General features: G+C 42.1%; 1 protein-coding gene across 2 annotated transcripts in view; it reads left to right on the top strand.

The window, feature by feature from the left end:
• Nucleotides 1-18,650, top strand: part of PARN (poly(A)-specific ribonuclease) — a 182,568-nt gene extending 163,918 nt beyond the window's left edge. The window contains exons 24-25 of one of the 2 annotated variants that reach the window (XR_012896124.2): nt 8,506-9,011; nt 17,761-18,650. Coding sequence is in view for 1 of the 2 variants with exons in the window: in XM_006134132.5 (XP_006134194.2) it covers nt 17,761-17,813 (53 nt within the window). In the remaining variant the exon portion in view is untranslated. The remainder of the gene's footprint in view (nt 1-8,505; nt 9,012-17,760) is intronic. The other variant, XM_006134132.5, reaches the window with a different exon arrangement.
• The last annotated feature ends 6,829 nt before the right edge of the window (nt 18,651-25,479 follow it).

Consider the following 25,479-nt stretch of genomic DNA (forward strand, 5'->3'; position numbering starts at 1 on the left):
ATTCACAAAGACTACACTTCAGTCGCTAGGCTTCATTATCAATGAGCAGAAATCCATAGTATGCCCCATACAATCTTTGGAATTCATAGGGGGTCGTATAGACTCCACAAGAGCTCGAGCCTATCTCTCCAACCACTGTTTCGACAATATAAGAAACCTCGTTACGATCGTTACCACCAGGCAAACAGTAACCATCATAATTTGCTTCAAATATATGGGGCATATGGCAGCTACCACATATGTGGTCCCGTATACAAGGCTGCGTTTCCAGTGTTGGAAACAGTGGATTTCTTCAGTGTACACATCAGCCAGCCGTCAGATCCCCAGGCATGTTTTGCCTCCCCCAAAAGTCCTCAACTCCCTACAGTGGTGAACACAGGCACACAACCTCTGCAATGAGGTGCCTTTCCATTGGGACCACCCGTCCAAGCAAATTATGATGGATGCCTCACTGATGGGATGGTAACAACAGTTTGGTTGTTGTTTGCAACCAACAACAGTTTGCTCAAGGGAAATGGTCCAAAGATGAGTCAAAACTGCACATAAATCTTCTTGAGCTTTGAGCAGTCCTGAACACATGCAAGCACTTCCTCCCTTACATCCAAGACTCTTCCATGCGTATCCTCACCAACAATATGGCGATTTTTTTACATCAACCTCCAAGGAGCTGCAAGATCCCAGTCGGTATGTGCAGAGGCGATCAAGCTTTGGAATTGGTGCATCCGCCACAAAATTATCCTCTCAGCAGAATACCTGCCTGGAGACAAGAACATTATGGCAGATACCCTCAGCTACAACTTCCTCACAGAACACGAGTGGGAACTACGCGACCACATCGCCCACAGGCCATTCCACCGATAGGGGTGACCACAGATAGAACTCCAAATGTTCCCAGTACTTCTCAAGAGCAGGTATAGCATATGGCTCCCTTGGCAATGTCATACTTGTCACTTGAGGGTCCCACCTATTATGCACCTTTCCACCCATTCCGCTTGTTCCCTGAGTCCGCAGGAAGATAGACGGATGGGCCCAAATTATCTTGATAGCCCCAGTCTGGCCTTGACAGACATGGTTCACATGTCTTTATCACCTGTCTCTACAACCTCCCTACTCACTTCCAAACTGCCCAGATCTGCTCTCCCAGAACCTGAAGTCAGTACTTCATCCACAACCACAAACGCTGTACCTGACGGCTTAGTACGTATCTGGTTCTCAGAAGCGGAGCAACAGTGCTCCCAACAAGTGAAAAATGTTCTACTGCATAGCAGGAGACAAACAACATGCAAGACTTACCTATAAAAGTGGCACTGGTTTACACAGTGGTGAGCACACAGAGCAATTGAACCATCCAGGGTGCCACTCTACCAAATACTGGAATACATCATGTACCTGAAACAACAAAATTTGTCAGTTTCCTCACTCCAGGTGCACATGGCCATCATTACAGCCTTCCACTCACCCATTGCTGGGTTCTCCATATTTGCATACCTCATCTCTAAAAGATTCGAAAACCCATTCTCCCCACCCCCCCTCCCGGTAGGACATAGAATTGGTCCTACACTCACTCACAAGACCACTCTTTGAACCACTGGCAACTGCACCACTTACCTTTCTTACCATGAAGGCATTGTTCCTTCTGGCAATCACTTCTGCAAGGAGGGTCAGCAAACTCGCAGCTCTCATGTCCTGGCCTCCATACATGACTTTTCACAAGCACAAGGTCATCCTGCAGCTACACCCATCCTTCTTACCCAAAGTGACCTCAGAATTCCATATCAATGAACTGATAATCCTTTCCACTTTCTATCCAAACCCATATTGTCCAGAGAAGAAGGCATATTACACACCTTGGACATCAGAAGGGTAGTTGCCTTCTATCTGGATATGACTCAGTCCTTTTGAACACCCCAGAGATTGTTGGTATCCCTGGCTGAAAGGTCCAAGGGAAAACCACTGTCTTCCCAGTGCATATCTAAGCTGATAACATCATGTATTACTACATGCTACTTGCTCCAGAATAGGGCATTACCAGCAAATCCCGAGGCCCACACTACCAGTGCTATGGCAACCTCAGCTGCTATCCCAAAGGGAGTCTCACTCCAGGGAATACACAGGCCAGCAACATGGTCATCTAATCACACCTTCATAAAGCATTACGTTATTCTATCATGCTCCACAACAAATACCGCAGTAGCCACCTTGGTTCTTGCCACAATCTGTAGCAATTGATTGAAGCCCACTGTCCATCTGAATGGGCACTGCTACACAGTCACCAACTGTGGACTACCCCCGAGGACACTTGAAGAAAGAGAAGTTACTCACTTTGTTCAGTAACTATTCTTCTTCGAGATGTGTGTCCCCGTTGGTGCTCCACTACCCACCTCCTCCCCACTTCTTCAGGCAATTATAGCAGCCCATGAAGGCATCAAAGAAGAAACAGGAGAAGCGGGCTACTTCAAAGGCAGGAGTGTTTGTGTCCCTTGCGCATGCGCAGCCCACCTGATCACTGCTCTCAAAGTCTACAATCTGTGGTGCCAGGATGGGCACCACACCAACTGTAGACCACACACGAGGACACACATCTCGCAGTAACGATTGTTCTTTGACATGAGTAACTTCTTTATCTAGGATCTATGTTTGACAATGCATGCAGGCCAACTTTAGCACAGTGTCTCTAGTCATTTGGTCTTCTGCATATGGGTCTCTCCATGGGTGAGGTCACATAGCAGGGGTAAGATGGGAGCATTCCCTGGACCAAATGCAAGATCAGTCACTGGTTCCCAATTAGATGCTAGATCTTCTAAGATGATGGACTTTCCCAGAGAACATCTACAAGGGTCTTCCCATATATCTTCCAGACACCGCTTGTGAAAGGATGCGGCACACTTGGGCCAGAGAAGGGAATCACAACATCAAAATCTTAGTTCTCTAAGTTGTTAAATTAACTTTGGGATTCCAGAACTACCTAGAAGGCAGACCTATTTGGATCCAACAGGAAAACATGACCATGGTTGCATACTAAACCAAACAGGAACAAGGAACATAACTGTACTTGCAGAAGCAGTGAAGACAAAAGAATGGTCAGACAAGACTTTCCCTTCACTGAAAGTGATAGGCATGAAAAGAGCTGAACCAAAAGACAGATGAGATTAGGTTAGTCAGCTACTTGAAGTGATGTCTGAACCCAGGAAGCTTTCACTCTGAACTCATGGATGTTCAGTCTTCCCCTCATTTTACTAGTTTTCCAGTTCCAAGAATGAAAAATGGCCAATATTCTTCACCTGTGAAGCTGACTCCAAGTCCATGGGACAAATGCTCTTATTACATAGGTAGCCTATTGGTTTGCCACATATTCTTGCCATGTCATCTCCTAGAGAAGGTGATCCAAGAAGAAGAAGAAAGGGTGACTGACAGCTGATAATTGCAGATTCCAATGACCTCTCTATCCAGTTCCAGATACTCTTCATCTGACAGCATAGCTGTTGAAAGGAAAGTGATAGGCTGAGTGCAACTATCTTTTAAAGTTATCAGGATTCTATTTTCATCTGGGGAAGTTTCCATGCTAAAAGCCTATTCCTCCACATGGACTGAGTTTGGTCCAAGAGCTCAGCACAGACCCAAGAGATCCTAGGATTCTTGCTATTCAGGATTTCCTTTAGAAAGCTGCAAATGGAACCTCTAACCCAGTATGATTGCACCTCAGTTATCAGCTCTAAGTATTGTACTATTCATAGGATCCTCTAGTTCTTTCACAGAACTTTCAGGTATCTGGATTTCTCAGATCAATCAGACTGGCTAGGTCAGAGATCAGACCTTGGAACCTCCCTTCAGGAAGTTGAAGGCTGCTATCAAATCCCCCCCCCCCCCACTCTCTTCTCTTTTGCAGACTACATATGCCCAAATCCCTCACCTCATAGGTCATGTGCTCCAGCCCCCTAATTATTTTGGTTGCCCCCCTCTGGACCCTCTCCAATGCGTCCATATCCTTTCTGTAGTTGGGGGGCCCAGAACTGGACACAATACTCCAGAAAAACTAAAGTGTTAAACTAAAGTGAGTCAAATCTGCTGATTGTAATATGTCTAGATTACATGCAAGATTTTAAGAGCTAGCTAAGAGCTCACTGGATTGTTAATGTTCATTTTTCATACGTTTTGGAATGCTGGGACATTCCAGAAGACTGTAAAGAAGTTAATGTTGGAATAATATTTTTAAAAGGTAAATAGGAGGACCCAAGTAATTATAGGTCTCAGTCTGACATTGACCCCATGCCTGGTAATAGAGTAGCTGTTCTGGGATGTAATTAATAAATGAAGGAGAGTAATATAATGTCAATCAACAGGGGTTTATGGAAGAAATATCCTGTCAAATAACTTGATATCTTTAATGAGACTGTAAGCTTAGGTGATAAGGCAAAAGTGTTCATGTAATATACTTAAAACTTCTGTCACTTGGTACTGCATGCTATTGTGATTCAAAAAAACTAGAATAATATAAAATTAACATGGCACACTTTAAATGAATTAAAAGCTGTCTAACAGGTCTCAAAATGTAGTTTGTAAACAGGGAATAATCAAAGAGTTTTTAGTGGGGCTCCATAGGCATCCTTTGTTGGCCCCACTGTATTTTAACAACTTAATCAGTAATCTGGAAGAAAACATAGTTTGCAGCGAACACAAAAAATGGAAAAGTGGTACATTAATGAAGAAGGCACATCACTTGGCAAGCTGGACCCAAAAAACCATTATGCACTCTGTTACAGTTAAATGTACATGTATAGGACAAGGAATAAAGTATAAAGGCTGTGGGGGCTTTCTTAGGACACATTCTTAGGACACATTCATGTTAAAATTTGACACTCTCCGGGAAGGAATGAAGAAATACTCAAACTATCTTACCCATTACCAAGATAGCTTCCCCAATTATCATCTCTAATACCATTAGCTCACAGACATCCCACTCTCCCCACCTCTAATATCAATTCACAGACACTTACCTTCCTTCCTTCCTCCCCCCCCCCCCCGCATCCCCCTCCTGCTCTGAAATGTGATTTGTCCTTTTCATGTGTTCATTTTTTTAAATTGTATCCTTTGGTATATATGGTTGTGACTATTTTCTTCCACTATTTGATCTGAGGAAGTGGGTCTGGCCCACGAAAGCTCATTATCTTATAAACCATCTTGTTAGTCTTTAAAGTGCTACATTGTCCTGCATTTTGCTTAGGACACAGTGATTCTGAAAATGATTTGGGAGTCATGGGGTATAATCTGCTAAACATGGCCATAGTGTCAGGGAGCTCAAAAGAATGAACATGATTTTTGGGTGCTTAAAACAAAATTTGATGTAGCAGAAGAGTGATTATTTTACCTCTGTATTCAACACTGGTGTGACCATTCCTGGAATACTATATCCAATGTGGATAAACTGGAGAGGGTTCAGAGAAAAGCCACAAGAGCAATTAAAGGATTAGAAAAGCAAACCTGCCATATAATAATAGAATCAAGTAGCTAAGTCTGGTTGCTTAATGAAGAGGTGGTTAAAGAGAAAATTGATTAATCTATAATTACCCACATGGGCCACAAATATTTAATAAAGGACTTTTCAGTGCAGCAAAGATCCATGTAACATAATCCAATGGTTGAAAGTCTAAGAAAGCCAGATTCAGACTGGACATTAACCATACATTTTAAAATGTGGATAATTTAACATCAGACCAGTTTACCATGGGTAGTCGTGGATCCTCCATCACTGAAGATTTTTAAATCAAGATTGGATGTGTTCTTGGAAATATTTGTTTTTTGGTGGTGGGGGGAGTTTTATAAACTGTTATGTTGTAGATCAGATTAGATGTTCACAGTGGTCCCTTCTGGACTTGCAATTTAAGAATCTATGAATTTTATATTTGTATTTAAGAGTGGGATACCTTAACGTTATCTACAGTTTCCTAAGAGGTTCTGAGAGAGCTGCTCTATTTTATATCTAATTCCTGTAGTAAATAATAAATTATAAATCAGAAGCTAAATTTCCTGTTCGTGTTCTGAAAGTCAACAGAATGTATTAATTAAATGTCACTTTAATTCTTACTTTAATTATTCTTATCCAGAGGGTAATACTGTATCTCAAGAGCACTAAGCTCCAGAATTTCTACGTAAAATCTCATTTGCATTCTAATTCATATGAGAAACTCAACATTGAGGTTCCATTGATACTCCAGGTTATCCTTTGAGATTTTATATAAAAGCCACTTACTTATTAGAAGTACAATAGTTTCCTAGCCCTGAGAACTACTGTGAGGGTGTGTCTAGACTAAAGTTTTTGACATGAAGAAACCTCCCAGTGTCACTAGCCCCTGGAGCCATAATCCGACTGTTTTCATGCAGAAAGTACTGTGCTTTTTTTTTTCTCTTCCGCAGTGATGGCTAAATAAAGGGTTTATTCTCCCTTCTTATAGTCCAGCAAACTAATGAAATGTAACCTTTGGAAGTGTCACTTACTACTTGTGCTCCAGTGTGCTGACTCTATGTAGCTTTCTCATCCTCCTGAGTCTTCCTGTTTACATCAGATGCAAATGAACTTGCATTGTATCAGGCTTATCCTGCTTAATTTACAGAAGAAATCTAGGCTGTATCTGGAGAAAAATGGTTTCTGAACCCTGCATAGGGTTACATAATTTAATGTGTACACAATTTCTTGAATAACACCCATATACACATTGTACAGTATTCCTGATGACCAGTATGATATAAGCTTTCATTTGATACCTTACACAACGTTCTTTATACGTATACTGTGACAGCAATATGTTAGGTGTAGTGAGACTGTTGGGCCTGACAGGACTTGCTGTTACAAGGTCACAGCAATGGTCACTTAGTATCTCCTGAATGTAGTTTGGAGACTTTCCCCATTACAGTTTCAAAGTCTTTAAAATGAATTAAAATATTGTATGTATTACTCTCTTTAAAAAAAAATGTAAACACAGAAAAAAGTTCCAAAGTTTTCTGGGCTTGTTTTCCATCAAAGCAATATTAACAAGACCTTAATGTTTGGCAAAAATTGAATTTTATTAGCCTTACAAAAGCTACTGAATTATTAAATCTTAAGTGTTTAGGGTTAAAATATAAAAGTTTAGAATTAACTTAAAGCAGCGATCACGTCAAAATAGTTTCAGGGTTTCATTAAAGTATGAAATAAGTTCTGAAGTTACTGTCAATGTGTAAAGCAAGGTCAAAAAAGTCCACTCTAAGTTACTTCCAAATAAGTACTGTTGTAGTGGCTTTAACACAGCACTTTATAGCTGAAAAGATTAATGGAAGCTACCAAAATGTGCTAAATCATACATATGTCTAATTCTTATTCGTAACATTTCTTACTATTCTAAATAGATGTAAATGCTGTTAACTTGGAGTGCTGTAACCTATCTTTTGTTAAAAAATATTGGCTGTACCATTAATGATATGGATACCAGTGGAAAAAGTAATAACATGTACATTTTTGACAGTTTTTGTTCTTTAATAAATCATTTACGTTTTTTCTAAAAGGACTTTCCTGTTTCTTAAATTGTGAATGACAGTCCTTAAACAGAATCAAGTTAATTTACATGTTAGAGTAGGTGACACATCCTACAATGGTGCTCCTCAAATTCTGAGATAGTGACAAATAGTTGATCAGTTTATAAAATTATTTACTCTAACTCTCAAGCTTTTAAGATTTTTCTTAGTGCCACCCTTCCTTCCAGACATGACACAAAAAAACAATATTGTGCAAACATGGAATAATGTTAGATCATTCTGCCCACAGAAACGTGTTAAAAGAATTCCCTCCATTGTGTAAAAAATCCCTCTGCTACATTTGGCACTAATAGTTATTTGGAAATGAAGACCACCAGTAAAAACAATAATTTCTCTTTCCAAAATTAATTTGAAACTGAAATGCTTTATAGTTTTCAGCATTTAACTCTTGTCAACTGCCTTGAACCAGAATTGGACAGTCACAGTTGGTAGGTAAGAACTTAGTACCAGAAGATAAGACCAGTGAACCATGTAGTGCAGTATCTCATCTTTTGACAGTGACCAGCACATGATTTTTCAGAGGGAATGAACAGAATAAGGCAATTTCAAGTGATCCCCATTCTCAGTCATCCAGTGCAGCTTCTGGATGGCAAATTTAGAGACATCTAGATTATGGAGTTGTCCCTGATCATCTTAGGCCTCGTGTACTCTGGGAGTTTGTCAAACTTAGCCATGTTAGTTCAATTTTCTAAACAAGTATACATCACCGAACCTGTTTTACTGACTTTGAGTGGTTAAAGTCAATTTCTGGTGGTACTCCTTGAGATGAGTAACATTAAATTCGACCTTGTGTTGTTGACTTTGGGGTAGTTCAGAAGCAGCACTGTGAAAGTCAATGTTCTTGGATTCTAGGAAGTGACCCACAGTGCCCCCAGCTTTCAACTCTGCTGCTTTCCCAGGTACACAGGAAAATCTGAAACTTGTTTCCTTTTTGGCCAGCACGGCGAGCACACCTGACTACGAATGCCCATGGTTGAAGACAAGCTCCAGCAGGGAGCATGTAGGAGATACTGGATGAGATCGCTGTGTGGGGAGAGGAATCTGTGGAGGCAGAACTACAAAGCAGCAAAAGAAATGCTGATATCTGTTCCAAAATCGTGGTGGAAAAAGAATACAGCAGTGTCACATGAAATTAAAGGAGCTCAGGCAGGCCTACCAGAAAACAAAAGACAGCCAGACAGTCTAGGTCAAAGCTGCAAACATGCTGTTTCTCTGAGCACCCTCCCAGTGTCCCAAAGCTGTCTATGAATACCACCCATGTGACTCTTCAGGCAGCCTTAGACAGCAATGAGGAGGACATGGTAGATGAGAAGGGGAAAAAATGCTCAGCAGGCAAGCGAAGCATCCAATCTCACCGACAAGACCATTTTTCAGCATTGGGAGCCACTCCTCCTCCTCCCAGGACATACTGCTGTTGTACCCTGATGACAGGGAGGGCAATTCTGGTGAGTTCACATTTTTAATCCTGCCACAAGTGGGTTAAGATAACTAGATTTGATCTGTAGCAATCACTCTGTTTACACAGATGGGGCTCCCCAGAACAGTTTAATGTGTCTGGAGATAGAGCAGGAATCCTCCCTGCACATCTCTACAGGTCTCTCATAGAGGAACTCTTTCATCCTTTGCACAAGGTTTTTGGGGAGGGCTGCCTTATTCTGTCCTCTATAGGAAGACACCTTTCTATGCCAAGCCAGCAGCCAAGTGATCTTGCATCATTGTAGCATAAGGTCCCAGTTTCTGGGCACATTCAGTCAGCACCTGCTCCCTGTCATGCTCTATGATTCGGAAAAAAATGATATTGTGCATGGCAACCTGGATGAAGCAGGGGAAGCTATGGAACTGATACCACGGAGACAGTACACCTCTTAAGAGGGAGTCCCCGACCACCACCATCCGTCTTCTTTTTGGGGGTGGTGGTTGTGGAACCCCCATTACTAGGACTGTGCATCCCATGCCTTCTGGTAGATGGTGTTCCCTCCTGGTTTATTCCCTGAGAGGTCCCTGCCAAAGCGTTCTCCACTGCAGTGCCTGTGGAGAGAGCCTGAAAGCAGGAATGGGGGATACATGAGTTGGCCGCCTTCTCCTTCTAGATGTTACATGCTGCCAATTTTCTTCCTTGTCCTGTACTGCCCTGACTGGCTCTTTAGCCTGCTGTGGCTGCAGGATTAAATGCTGCCTTCTATCGAGGAAAAACAAAAGGAGAAACCATGTAGCACTTTAAATACTAACAAGATGGTTTATACGGTGATGAGCTTTCGTGGGCCAGACCCACTTCCTCAGATCACATTCTGGAAGAGAATTGCCATGACCATATATTCCAAAGGAATACAATGAAAAAAGTGAACATTTAAACTGACAAATCAGATTTAGTACAGTACAAATTTAGTACAAATCTGATTTGTCAGTTGAATAATGTGTTTACTTTTTTCATTGTATTCCTTTGGTATATATGGTCATGGCAGTTCTCTTCCAGAATGTGATCTGAGGAAGTGGGTCTGGCCCACGAAAGCTCATCACCGTATAAACCATCTTGTTAGTCTTTAAAGTGCTAAATAGTCGGATCTTGCAAAAACAAAAGGAAAAACTAACACGGCTACTTTTCTATTACTATTCTATCGAGGTATTCTTCATTCTCTCTGATAGAACATAGGGTCGATACTTGGGCGTCCAGTCCTCTAATTTTTTCTTCCAAAATGGTGAGCAGGTTGCACTTAGTGCAGATGAAATACCTTCTTTCTTCTGGGAGGGAAGACAAACATGGCACATGTTTGCAGGTAACAACAGAGCTATCACCATCCATACCTGCCTTCCTTTTGAGAGATTCCTCAGTTGTTATTCAGTGCCTCCCTTAAGGGTCCTATATTAGCTTCCTCCTTTATCTTGAGAACTTCCTCTCCAAACTCCCTGTTAACAGCTCCTGTTCACAAGTCCCTCATTAGCATATTTTCTGCCAAAAAAACCTTGTAGTGTAGACGTAGCCCTGGTGTCTGGCTGATCATAATTAGTGGCTAGGCACTGTTTCAGCCCTGCCACCCTGGAATAAACTTTTCCTGTTATTTCACTGATATTATGGCTGTTACAATAATAGCAATGTTGCTTTTGCTGAGATCTAACCTACTCAATAAACTGTGAAACCTTGCTTTTAAATATACAGAAGCACATTTTGTACATTCTGCAATGCTCTGCTCAGCCTGGAGTTGAACTGCTCCTTACTGTGGTTCAGGCTGCCAGTGTAAGGTTTCATGAGCCACAGGAGCAAAGGGTAGACTGGGTCTCCGAGGATCCCTATTCACATTTCAACACCTCTGATGTTAATTTTCTGGCCTGAGAAGGAAATTCCAGCTTGCAACTTTTTGAAGGAATTCCTGAAGATGTGCACTTCATGCACTTTCCCCAGCCATCCCACGTTGATGTCAATGAAATGGCCCTTGTGATGCACCAGCACATGCAATACAATTGACAGGTATCCATTGCTGTTTATGTACTTTTTGGCACGGTGGTCAGGTGCCAAGATAGGGATGTGCATTCTGTCTATCACCCTATCACAGCAAAGTCATCCGTTATGTCCTGCAGGTTTCCCAGAGTCACTATTCTACCTAGCAGAAGGTATCAATTGCCCTGGCTGCTTGGATCACAGCAGCCCCCACTGTAGATTTCCCCATTCTAAATTAATTCCCAGCTGACTGGTAGCAGTCTGGTATTGCAAGTTTCTACAGAGCTATGCACTTCTCAGCTGTCAGAGCAGGTCACATTCTAGTATTGCTGTGCTTCAACATGGGGGAAAGCAATTCACAAAGTTCAGTGAAAGGGGCCTTACACATGTGAAGTTTTGCAGCCAACAATGATTGTCCCATAGCTGCATAACTATATGGTCCCACTAGACTGTGCTTGTCTTGCAGGATCAGATCAGCGTTCTACTGTCAACAGGATCAACTGCTGCCAGAATATGCCAATTGCTCCACTCGGCAGCTTCATGCATGTCTGTGTTCATAGTTTCCTCACATTCTTCCTCATTCTGGCAGCTCCTGGCTAGGCTCTGGATTTACCACAGCATAATGTGTGAGTTGTTTGCAATGCTTGCCAAGGCAGTTTGAACCTGAGCAGGATCCATGCTTGCCCTGCTATGGCAGCTGCACAGATAACCAAGGGGAAAAGGGTGCAAAAAAATTGTTTGCAATTACTTTCAAGCAGGAAGAAAGAACAAGATAAGTGCATTATGGGACGCTGATGGGGAAAAAAGCCCAGAACCATCTACTGCAATGTTTTTGTCCCATCAGGCACTAGGCCCCTAAGCAAGAATGCAAAGGGGCCACAGGAAATGTGGGATGGCTACCGACACTGTATTGTTGTCAGTCGAAGGTAGCTATGCTAATGGACAGAGCTTGACAAACGGTGGTGAAATCTTCTTGCCAGCCCTGCACTGCGCATGTGCAAGACCCGCATTGCACATGTGCGCACTGTCGGTAAACGGGGCGACCAGCTGAAATCTGCTCACCATGGGGCGAGTAGATTCAGTGATTTGTTGAACCCTGCTAATGGAGATGCATTCAATTGACCTCGTGTCCAATGAGAGCATGCAGATTCAGCTTTACAAAGTGGGGTGTTAAAAATCTGCTTTAATAAATTCAACATTATCTTGTAGTGTAGAAATCCCCTTTGCCATGTCTGGACCCTATTCTCCATTAGTTTATCTAATTTTTTAAGTCGGTTATACTTTTGGCTCTCACAACGTCTGTTAAGTTCCACAGATTGACACTGTCTTGTATGAAGAAGTATTTTCTTGTGGATTTTTTTAAACCTGCTGTCTATTAATTTAATTGGGTGACACCCAGTTCTTGTATTATGAGAAGGAATAAATAATGTTTCTCTCTTCACTTTCTGCAAATCATTCATAATTACCCGCTACCCTGCGGTAGTAATTTCTTTTCTAAGAATATTCTTTTTAATGTTGTTGCATATCCCTAATAATTTGTGTTGCCCTCTTCTATGCTTTTTTCCAGTTCTCATTCATTCATTCATTCATTCATTCATTCATTCATTCATTCATTCATTCATTCATTCATTTTTATGTTGTTAATTACTAGAACTTCACACTATTGAAGATATAGGAGTACCATGGATTTATAAAAGTAGCATTCTGTTATTTTCTGCTGTGTGTTTGTCCTTCTCCTAATGGTTCCTAGCATTGTTAGTTTTACTGACTGCTACTACACACTTAGCATATGTTTTCAGAGAACTATACACAATGATTCAAAGATATTTCTTGAGTGATAACAGATAATTTAGAACTTATTTTCTGCGTATAGTTGGAGTAATAATTTCCAATGTGCACTATTTGGCACTCATCAACATTGAATTTCACTTGCCCTTGTGTTGCCCATCATCCTGATTTGTTAGAGTCCTTTGAAACTCTTCAAAGTCAGCCCTGTACCTAACTATTTTGGGTAATTTAATACCATTTGCAAACTTTGCCACCTCGTTCTTGATCCTTGTTTCCAGATCATTTATGCAAATATTGAACAGCACATGTTGTAGTACAGCTCCTAAGAGGTAGAATAGCACTACTGACATTTTTATTCATTATAATTTAAATGCTGTTGTTGAATATGCTGCTACATCTGTTCTAATAAAATTAGAACTGATTTGCAAAATGTATAAAAATATGAATTCCTTTTACTACTTAAATGTCACTTGATGTTTGCCAGGATCATCGCTTTAGCTTAATGCATCTAGTGAGAAGGGTTTCCACTTGTCTTCCATCTTGTCTTATTTTAGTACTTGTGAGCACCCAGGCAATCAAGGCAGGGTCTGTTAAGATTCCTGTTTAAAATTATTTTCTGACTTGCTAAATCCAGCTGTGTAAACTCATTCTGAAGTAAAATACCTTTGCATAATGTGAAATAGTATGACTCAGGGTCTCTGACTGTTGGTCTAAACTGGTACCTTACAGAGTCTTTTAAAATCCCAATTTAAAAAATGTAGTAAACTTTAACCAAAAACCATCACATGTTAAGAAACTGTTCTTGAGAACGTTTTGTCTGATTGCCACGTAAACAATCAGAATTTTTTGATTGGTGATGCATGTTGTGTGTGCTGCAGTTGTAAAACCCATAAATGTCCCTCCCCCCCAAAAAAAGTTAAGACTGTAATTTAATAATTTTTCCATCATCAAAGCCTCATTTGTTTGTAAATTGTACTTTTCATAGTTCCTGCATACTTAGGATTGTGTATGTATGGCCTCCATATGTCTCGAAAGATGGTGGGGATGCAGCATTAAACTGGTCGCTTTTTGCAATGTTTTGTATGGCTCAATATACCAATGCGAGAAAGGCATGTTCGGCTGCAGTAGGTACAGCTCCATGCTGTAGTAGTGTTAGTTGTTGTCATCTGTGCTTTCCTCTTCATTCTTTTCTTGTTCTGGTTTTCTGTCAAAATCTTGTCGTAGTGCTTTGTCTTTCGCAGAGTTGTTGATGCCAAGTATTTCTGTCCATTGCCAGGTTTTCCCAGCTATCTGTGTCTATCCAAAACTTTACCAAAGCAGCTTTGCAGCCGTCCTTGAAATGGAGTTTAGGGCATCCTTTTGGTCTAGTTCCCTCTGCTAGTTCTCTGTACAAAATGTTCTTTGGGATGCAGTTATCGTCCATTCTCTTCCCGTGACCCAGTCACCGTAGCCTTCTATTATGCAGAATGGCTCCCATGCTTGATATTCCAGTTCTTTCTAATACTTTCTCATTCAGGACTTTATCTTGACATTTGATGTTCAAAATTTTGTGTAAGCAACAAAGATGGAAAGAGCTAAGTTGTTTTTCTTGGCTTGCATAGGTTGTCCATGTTTCTGATCCATAGAGAAGAACACTCAGCACACATTCTTGGTAGATAAGTATCTTTGTTCTAATTGTGAGCTTTGAGTTTGCCCATGCACATTTTGTTAGTCTTCTGAAAGTAGTAGCCACCTTTCCAATACAAATGTTAATTTCTGCATCTAATGACAAGTTACAAGTTATGGTTGAACCTAAGTAGGAAAACTTCAAAACTACTTCCAAATGGTTATTTAGCATAATACATGTTACCTTGTGCAAGGACCAGTTTTCTTAACACTAATGGTAAGAGCAAATTGTTGACAGGTTCTTGACAATTGGGCCATAAGATCCTGGAGTTTTGTTTCATTATGAGCTATAATAGCAGCAGCAGCAGCAAAGAGCAGTTCTCTGATAAGCATTTTCTTTATCTTGCTTTTCGCCTGCAGTCTAGCTAGATTGAAAAGTGATCCATCAGATCTTGTATGGAGGTAGATGCTGCCATGTGAGTTCTTGAATGCACAACTTAGGAGGACTGAGAAGAATATTCCAAATAGAATTGGAGCAAGAACACAGCTCTGCTTTACTCCTGTGTTCACCTGAAAGCTATCTGATGTATATCCATCAAACTGGATAGTAGCTCTCATATCCTCATGAAAAGCTATAATCAGCTGCAATAGTTTTGGTGGGCAGCCTATTCTCTCAACTAGAAGGTAAAGTCCTTGTCGATTAACAGTGTCGAATGCCTTTGTGAGGTCCACTAAAGAGATATAAAGTGGCATATTTTGCTCACAGCACTTCTCCTGTAGTTGGCAAAGGGAGAAGATAATATTGATGGTCGATCTTCCTGTACAAAAACCACACTATGACTCTAGATGTATGTGATTAGCCAACAGTTGGAGGTGTCTTAAGATGACTCTTACAAAAGCTTTACCTGTGATGCTAAGGAGAGAGATGCCACGATAGTTGTTACAATCTCCCTTGTCTGCTTTGTTCTTGTATGAGGGAACAATATTTGCATCTTTCATATCTTGTGGTATTTCCCCCTTTATCCAGCAATTCAGAAGGAGGTCATAAAGAGGGGGAATGAGACAGTCTTTGTTGTGCTTGAGTACTTCATTAGGAATGCAATCTATGCCTGGTGCTTTTCCTCTTGACAGTGCGTCTGTAGCATCTATCAGTTCCTGCTTGCTTGGCATGGCATCAAGTTCTTGCATTTGTTCCATAGTGGGAATCAAGTCTCCAGTTTCTGACATGTTTCGTTCCTCTGAATACGGCTCTGAATAGTGCTCAGTCAGTCTTGGCCATTTGATTGCTCTTGTTTGTAATTGAGATACCCTCCTTAGTTTTTAGGGGAGCAATCTTAGTAATGTTGGGACCTAAATCTCTCCTAAGGCCTTCATACATGATTCTTGCATTTTCTGTATCGGAGGCAACCTGGATGTTGTTGCAAATATCTATCCAGTACTGATTTATGCAGCACCTGATCTCTCTCTGGAGTAGGCCTTTTGCATGCTGTAGTTTGGCCTTCGTGCTGTCAGGTGGATTCTTGATGTATTCAAGATATGCTTCGTTCTTCTGCTTTATGAGGGGCTTCAATCTGTCAGCATTTTCCTCAAGCCAGTCCTTATTGGATGACTTTTTTGCCAAAAGCTTCACGGGCTGCTTCATAAATAGCGCTGCAAAGAGTTTGCCATGTTTCTTCAACTGATTCTGCATGTGCATTCTCTTCCCACTTTTTTGCAAAGGCTTTCGCAAAGGCTTTACATTTAGCACTATTCCTTGTGTTCACGCAGTTAATTTTTGGCTTTTTGTTCAGTGTATTTCAATTGATTTTTTTTGCTTTCAGTTTTGTTTTACTAACAATGAGGGGAATGGTCTGTGTCACAGTCAGCACTATGATAGGTACATGTGGACTTTACGCAGTTTAGGTCCTTTCTTCGCACTAAGACAAAATCTAGTTGATGCCAGTAGCCTAACCATGAGTGGCACCAAGAAACTTTCTGGCCGCCTTTTCCAGGAAAGAAGGTGTGTGTAATGCAGAGTTCATTAATAGAACAAAATTCAAGTAGCCTTTGGCCATTCTCATTCATTTTTCCAATGCCATGATGTCCCAGGCAAATAGGCCATGATGAAGTATCAGTGCCCACTCTGAAGTCTCCCAGGATGAAAAGTTGTTCACCTGATGCGATAGTATCAAAGACTTTCTGCAAGCTGTCATAAAAGTGATCTTTATTTGTGCTATTTGTTGTCAGATTTGGTGCGTAAGCACTGATGATGTTGACTGATTCAGTGAACAGTCGAAGAGTCATAATGCACTCAGATTCAGCACTAGGCATGTCTGTAGACTTGAGCAGCGAGTTGCGAATGGCAAAACCAACTCCATGCAGGCGTTTCTCATCATTTTTTTCCTTGCCAAAAAAAATGTAGTGGGGCTCTCTAATGGATCCGTAATCGGCAAGTCTAGTCTCTTGAAGGGCAGCAACATCGATGCTCAACCTGACGAGTTGTTGATCTATTAGCGCAGATTTTCTGATGATTATGGTCTTATTGTCGGAATTATTACTAAGTCCAGGACACATGGTTCTTAAGTTCCACGTTCTCAGTCTGAAATTTGAAGTTTTTCTGTTACTCCTAGGCACGTGATTTCATCTGCTTTTTGAATTTTGGTCTAGTCCCATGCTCCCAATGACCAGCGTGTCTCAGGTGGGTCAGCACCTAACTGTCCGGGGACTGCCTGCACTAGTGGAGTGCGATGACTCCTCCCACCATCGAAAGTGACCCTCATCCCTAATTTAGGAAGGCTTATAACCGGTATCTGCCGCTTTCTCTGTTATGACCATGCTTGATAGCAAGGATGGATGTCCTCTCCATCTTGTCTTCTGCTGCATTGCCTGGGCAGATAATATGGAGATCATGCATTGCCCAAGGACACTATCTCCCTCTCGATCCTTCCAGTTAAGCCCAAAGGAAAGGCAAAAGTCTATATGCTTGGAACTGGACTGATTGTAGAAGATGCGGGAAAACAGATTAGACACATCCTTCCTGCTAACCACCTTAGGGCCTCCGCTCCTGATTTTCTGTTTGGGTTTACTCCCATAGCCTTTGATTCTCCTGAAACTACTTGTAAAGCAGTGAGGGATTTTCTTTCACGGGTTTCTTCCTTTAGCCTTCCACCCTCCTGGGCTAACCCACAAGGCAGTGGGAGGCGTCAGCCTTGATTGATTTAGGATTGACTGTGGAAATATAATGGTATGAATATAGATTTTTGCTTTGAGGATTTACCCTGAATTGCAAGTATAAAGCTACAACTTGTTGTATTTGTAGGTGGCTTAGTCCACTTAAATATTTTGAGATGATACTTTTTAATGTCGTAAATATCTCTTTCTTCTCTTAGGAAGCATCACAAGTGGGTCTACAGAACTCTTTGAAGTTCCCGACACATGGTAGCCAGCATCTGTATTAATAAAAATTTGAATCTGATTCAAAGCATTTGCAAGAGTATACCACTTGGAAGCCATACTTTATTTAAATAAAAAGTGGTGTGAAAAAAGAAGTATGTCTCCTGGAAATGAATTTAATTTTTTAAACTGTTGACTGAACAATCACTGTCAGTTTTATTCATGTATTAACCAGATTACAATTCTGTCTGATCATGTGAAATCTTTGTTGTCGTAAATAATGTTAGATTAAGAAACAAGACTAAATGTCTTTTGGTTACTATTATGGCATGTTCGCTGTGAAATGTACATAAAGAATCAGCACTATTATGAATTTTGTTAGGTTGTGTCCTGTATTTGAGGGGAGTTATCACACAAGTCTTCTCATCATATGTTCGGGGAATATCAGTATGCTATCAGCAGTCCTGAACAGATAAACCTCACTATTGGTTACTGCTTCCTACCAGTTACCCTGGAAACCTTACAGTGTTGCCCTTTCTGCCTAGGAGGAAGACTTCAGCCAGTATCTGTCTGGAAACTAGTCCTACACCTATACTATCCTTGTGTCCTCTTGGGAAAAAATTACGAAAAAAAATTAATGTTGGGGGGAAATGGGTTTTCTTTGCTGTTTCCACTCTTAAGTCTTGATCTGGTTTTCCATGGTTTGTGTATTTGTAAAAATGTTTTTGGAACCTGTGACAAACCTGCAAACTGCACCAGCCCTTTATTCATTATAAAGATCTGCTTTGGTAGATTTCAGAAACTTTGATATTTAACATTTTTGTATCATGGAAATAAAGACAAAAAATGTATTTCCATAAAATTAAAATTAAACATTTTCTTAGGACGCATTGTGTCTTTATTTTTCATGTCATGTATTTGACTTCTCTTATTTTGCCATTCACATATGGTGGCTTTATAAATCTGTTTCCAGCATATCATTCTAACGAATGGAGTAACTATCAGATATCTATATTTATAGTGGAGCCTGAATCCTTCTCATTTAAACACAATACAGAAATGCAATACAACACCTTTCCCATTTAAACACGATACCCTTGGAGGTATTGGGTGAAGAAAAAAAAACTTGATGATCTATAGCAGCTGCCTCAAATTCTTAAGTGTAATTTTAAATTTTTCCTGCTTGCCTTTGCTTTTAAAATATTAAATCTTGACATGTTGAAGGCAGCGTATTCATCTGACAATACAGGATTGGACTGGCTTTTATGGGGGAAACTAGTTTCAATTTAGCATTAATGCTCCACTGCTTTGTCCAGTGAGGAAGAGTACAGGCAGTCCCCGGGTTACGTACAAGATAGGGACTGTAGGTTTGTTCTTAAGTTGAATTTGTATGTAAGTCTGAACTGGTACATATTGTAGGGGAAACTCTAGCCAAACATTTCTCCAGAGCTCAGTTTTATTCTCCCACACCTCACTTCCCTCAGTCCTTTATTCTCAAGCTGAGGTGTCTGCTGAGAGAAGCCGCTCCACGTCTCCCTGGTCTGCTGGGGGGGGCGCTAGCTTCGCGTCTCCCTGGTCTGCTGGGGGGAAGCAGCTAGTGCGGGGTTGCCTCACCCTGTTTGTAAGTAGGGATCCGATGTAAGTCGGATCCATGTAACCCGGGGACTGCCTGTATATGAGCTTTTGGAGCTCCCCAGGGTCTTCAGTAAGACTTAGTATGGATCACCAAGTTCTGTGTGCCTTCGGTGGCCTCAAACCACAATGAGACTTCAAATCCCTCCTCAAAGTTAGTATAATAATTGAGTAACACAATAAGAACGTATGTGGAAAGAGTTTCAGATGTTGAGAGGTACAAATTAAGATGCAGTCACAATATCTGATTTCATATCTATATTCTCTAAAAATGTGATTTTTTTCAAGAAGGCAGAGTCCTAAAATATGTGAATGGATTAAAGATAACATCGTTTGAGAAGGAGCTTACAAGTAGTGCATATATTCAAAAATAACACAGTAGTTTCATAACTTTTTAAATCATAGCAACTGTCTGAATATGGTACATTACATTTCTTCAGACTGGGCCAGATATATCAATGCATGTGCTATGAGATTTTTTTTCAATCTGTAAAATAGTAATTGTTCTTCTAGAAATTCGGCTGGCTTTTCTGGTGGAAGCTAGCTTTAATGCTGAAAACTATTTTACTACCATATCTTCAACTATCACATTTTGTCTCGTTTGTTTAGCATTTTGGGGCAGAAACTCACTGTATGCACATTGGCATTTTGATTGGTGCTTTGAACTGCTACCGTGTGACTGCCTTTTAAAAGATAACAGTGCTTTCTTCAAGAGCTTGCTCATGTCTGTTCCATTTTAGGTGTGTATATACCCACATGCGCAGCATTGGCGATTTTTGCTTTAGGGATTGCCCCCATGCCAATTCCCCTCTTCTCCTCTGCAGTACTGCCACTGTTCTCCCTGTTGTCTGCCAATCAGTCATGTCTAGTCAGCATTCACCAGTAGACAGGCCCAGGCATTGGCAGCTTCTCCCTGGTTATGAGAGGGTGGTTCCCCCATGTAGGGAGATCCAATTCAGCACATTACCCCAGTCTCTATGATGAGACTGAGCACTAGAAACTTCTCTGCCTTCCATGGCACCGTAATGGCAGCACAGCCAATGACTGACATTTTGGCCATATTGGAGAGCTTAGGAGCCTAAAATAGTAGAACTGGAAGGGACCTCAAGAGATCACAGAGTCCAATCCCCTTCCCTCAAAGCAGGACCAAGCACCGTCTACATTATCCCTGATAGATGCCTATCTAACTGGCTCTTAAACATCTCCAATGATGGAGATTCTACAGTCTCCCTAGGCAATTTATTCTGGTGTTACTGTCTGGGAGGTTATAAAGTTTTTCCAAATGTTCAACCTAAGCCTCCCCTGCTGCAATTTAAGCCCATTGCTTTTTGTCCTATCATCAGAGGCCAAGGAGAACTATTTTTCTCCCTCCTCCCTGTGATACCCTTTTAGGTACTTGAAAATGGCTCTCATGTCCCCTCTTTTTTCCAAATCAAGCAAGCCCGGTTCTTTCAGTCTTCCCTCACAGGTCATGTTTTCTATATGTTTAATCATTTTTGTTGCTCTTCTCTGGACCTTCTCCAATTTCTCCACATCTTTCTTGAAATGTGGTGCCCAGAACTGGACACAGTACTCTAGCTGAGGCCTAATCTGTGCAGAATAAAGTGGAAGAATGACTTCTTGTGTCTTGCTCACATCACTCCTGTTAATGCATCCCAGAATCATGTTTGCTTTTCCTGCAGGAGTGTCTCACTGTTGACTCCTATTTAGATTCTGGTCCATTATGGGTGTGTCTACACAGCAGTTTTATTTTTTAATGGCTATTATTTCAAAATAATGCAAGCATCTACACAGCAATTCCGTTATTTTGAAATAACAGATGGCTTGTTTCGAAATCTGGAAACCTCATTCCACAAGTGGTGACAATGCCCCTTTCGCCATGGCTATCGGTGTCTACATTAGAGCAAATATCAACAGCTTTACTGGCACTGAGCTCAGTACGGGAAGCATGCTCTAAGGTCAGAGTGGAAGATTCAGTCCCCACTCTCAAACCTCCTTCTCCAGCAGCTGCTGAGCCCTCAGTGCTTCCACTGGCAGCGACAGCTGCCTCATCTTCTCCAGATGACATGGTTGCAGGGCCTTCCCTGGCTAGCACCCAGCTGACTTTAAAGAACATCAAATCCTTCTCAGGCAGATGTGGGGCTGGAAGTGCAGCAAATGGCTGAGCAGGAAGACACCAGTTTCAATCTCTCCTTGGTCTCCATGCACCATCCCAGGTTCGTCTCCCTGTACACAATGGGGTCTTCAAGACCCTATCCGCTGGGTCATCCACCTTGAAACAGGCCAAGAAAAAAAGCTTTGTCCCAGCCAAAGGTTTTTGGATCTTTCATATTCACCTTTTTTCCAGGCTCTCTGTTGGTGGTAGAGGCCAACAAGAAGGATTAACAGTTCGTCATTGCCTCTACGCAAGAGAACAGAAAAGCCGAGAAATGTGATTTATTTGGTAGCAAAATTATTCCACAGCCAGTTTACAATTCCAGGTGACAAGCCATCATGCCCTGCTGGGCCAATACAATTTTAATCTCTTCCAAAAGTTCTAGGACTCACATCCTCGGGGTCAGGCTCAGAAGTGTGGTACCCTGGTAGAGAAAGGGACTGCATCAGCCAGATGCTCCCTGCAATGGCATGGGACTCAGCAGCAAGAGTATTGATATGTCACAGCTCCTGTTTCCAAGCAGTGGACCTTTCCCAGGGGATGTAGGTCTCTATTCACGATCTCCCCTTTGATGGAGTTTGGCTCTTGTCTGATCAAACAGATGCCAGGCTACACAGATCGAAGGACACTAAGGGCTCGTCTACACTGGCCCCTTTTCCGGAAGGGGCATGTTAATTTCAGCTATCGTAGTAGGGAAATCCGCGGGGGATTTAAATATCCCCCGCGGCATTTAAATAAAAATGTCCGCCGCTTTTTTCCGGCTTTTAGAAAAGCCGGAAAAGAGCGTCTACACTGGCCCCGATCCTCCGGAAAAAGCGCCCTTTTCTGGAGGCTCTTATTCCTACTTCAAAGTCCTACTTCTAAAAGCCGGAAAAAAGCGGCGGACATTTTTATTTAAATGCCGCGGGGGATATTTAAATCCCCCGCGGATTTCCCTACTACGATAGCTGAAATTAACATGCCCCTTCCGGAAAAGGGGCCAGTGTAGACGTAGCCGATGGCTATCCATGACTCGTTGGGCATGTATGCCCTTCAGTCTGCCAGAAAGCAATTCTTGCCTCAGTCACTGTTCAGGCCTTGGGAAGCCTCACAGGTATCTGTGAAAAGCAGGGACACCATGTTTACACATTGCAGTCCTTCTTCCTCTCAACCACCAGCCCAACCCAGATCCACTAAGCACTCGGGGGCAGTGGAAAGGCAAAAATTACCATTCTGAACAATGCCCTAGTAAGTTGGCTGAATCCTACCTATTGTTTCTTCAACCACCTTTCCTTTAAGGCAAGGATTAAAATGGAGTGAGAAACCAGATGTAGAGCATGACTAATGGAGTTGGTGCTCTCTTCAGTGCTGAAGCAGCAGCACCCATCAGTGCTCAGTGCCCTGCCTGCACTGTCTATTAGCCGGCACCAGTTCCTATCTTCAGATCCAACCAAGAAGACCTGTAGGGGTTGGACTCCCTGTAAGAGGAAGAATAGGGCTGGGGCCCAGCTAAGACCCATGCTGGACATTTCATCTCATTCAGGAATCACTTATGCTGAGCGGTGCAGCCCATCTCATTCCTTGCTGGAAGCCTATACACGGAGGAAGGCCTCCATTAACTTCAGGTGTAGTAGACTTCTGAAGCCCTCCTGCCAATTCTGGTGCCACCCAGTCCCAGGAGTAAGCTTGCCTTGAGACCATACTGTCCTTCCTCACTCCAGTCACACCACTCCTCATCGTGGGGGGGTTGTCCTGTCATTGGTGCCCACATGGGGAGGCTGGTTCAGTGGAACCCTCTCTGGTCACCAAATTCTGGGTGCCAGCAGAGGGAGTTGAGACAGACTGCCAGCTACCTGCGAGAGCTCCTTAGAGAGGTGCTCCACCAGGCATGAATGTCAGGACCAACTTTGTGAATTGCTGGGGTGATGTTATAGTTCCCAGGATCAGTTGGAGGACAGGAACTGTGAGCCTTGTTGCTGGTCCCTGAGATGGGTATGACCATGGGCCGAGCAATCCCCTCTGAGAGACTGGTCCACAACCTCCCAGTCTTGATCCTTCAGCTGGTACAAGTCTCCTAGTGTGAGAGTTATGCTTAAAAGAAGCACACGGGGTCTTTTTCCGCGGGATAAGGCAACATGCCACATTTATTGATAATATAACAAAGTAGCATTTGCCTTTACACACACATACACATACACACACACACATGCCCTGCTGATGGAATAATTACTAGTCTGTTGCTTGGCCCAACCTATTGGCACCCGGCAGTGCCCCAGCTGCTCTGTCCCAGGCGTCCAGATTCAGCTGCTGTTGAAACTGATCAGCAGCTGATTCCAGGAAGCTGGGGGCAGAGCAGCTCTGCCTCGGGCTTCCTGTAGTCAGCCTTTGGTCAGTTTCAGCAGCGGCTGACTTGGGAACACCTGGGGCAGAGCAGCTGGGGTGCTGCCGGGTTGGTCCAGTAGCGCCGAGGAGCGATGCTGTGGGACCAACCTAGCAGCTCCCCAGCTGCTCTGCCCCAGGCGTGTCCGATTCAGCTGCTGCTGGTCAGTTTCAACAGCGGCTGAATCTGGATGCCAGTTCCGACTTACATACAAATTCAACTTAAGAACAAACCTACAGTCCCTATCTTGTATGTAACCTGGGGACTGCCTGTATAATGAAACTGGCTGAGTGTGCAGTCTTTCTTCTTCTGGAGGCAAATCACTAGTCTTATTTTTCAGAACTTACTTTGAAAAGGAAAAGGGTTAATCTTACTCCCACTCCTGATGTGTTGAGGGAATTTACTTAATCCTGTTCTTGACAAATAGATGGTTTAAGGTTATGAAGGTGAAGGGTAGAAGAGTTGGTTAAAATCCACTGTTGGAAGGTTCTGAGTGTATGCTTTGGCTGGGAAGTCTTCCACAACACATGCTTGGTTATGATCTGGTCAGGCCTGCTGTGTGATTGGATATTTTCTTTTTAGCTGAGGGTTGGCCTTAGGTGCAAACTTGGTGAAATCCTGGAGTGCCTCTGTAACTACCACAGCAAATTTGAACCTGGGATTTCTGGAGCACCATGTAGGAGCTTCTATCACTTGAGCTAACAGCCAGCTGCTTCTCAGCTTATGTTGTAGAGCTCCCTTGTTCTTTTCTTTCGCTGTAAGTGGTCTAAGTGCCACTACCTGGGACAGTGAACCATGCTAGGTGTGAGTTACAGTTGCACACCTCCAGAGCAGAGACACATCTTCCCCTGCTGCTCCTCTGGCATCTGCATTTCTGCAACCCCACAGCACCTGCCTTGGAGCCCTTGGTAGCTGCTTTCTCATATATCCCATCTCTGCAGAGCGAGGTGAGGGAGATAGGGCTCACCGGGACTGGGATGGAACTGCTGGTGGTGGCTGCTGTGTCTGAAGGAGATTTCCTTCAAACTGCTGAGTGCCATTCTCTTAAAGGGGCAGCACGCAATCTCTTACACACACTCCCTCAGCCCACATCTCTTTCACATACACCCTCCCAAAAACACACTCATGTTATTGTAGTAGTTGTTACTTGGTAGTTCCTGCAATGCTGCACATATATTCTTTGTCATTTTATTCTTTCAATGTGCTGATATTTTTTTTGATTGCTCTGTGCATATCATAACTGTATTTTTCTCCTATGCTTACATTTAAATTTGAGTAGTGCATTCTAAAAAGCCTAACCTATCCTGGGTGGAATAATTATCATGATTACTTTTATGCTTTGTCATCCATTATTTAAAGTGGCACAAATAATCGTATCCTTCTAAAACGTAACCTTATCTTCTAGTAACTGTAGCAGTATCAGTTTTAAAAACATTAGCTAAATGCATAATTTTAAACAGTAGGCAGATAATAGTTGCTTATTTTCAAATTGTACTCTTAGTTACATTTCTAAAATAACCTAAAATTTACATGGAAATAAATGCAGTTCAAATAGCAATGATGGAGTTA

The sequence above is a fragment of the Pelodiscus sinensis genome, chromosome 15, assembly GCF_052426305.1.
Source record: "Pelodiscus sinensis isolate ZL-2025 chromosome 15, ASM5242630v1, whole genome shotgun sequence".
Taxonomy (NCBI): Eukaryota; Metazoa; Chordata; order Testudines; family Trionychidae; genus Pelodiscus; species Pelodiscus sinensis.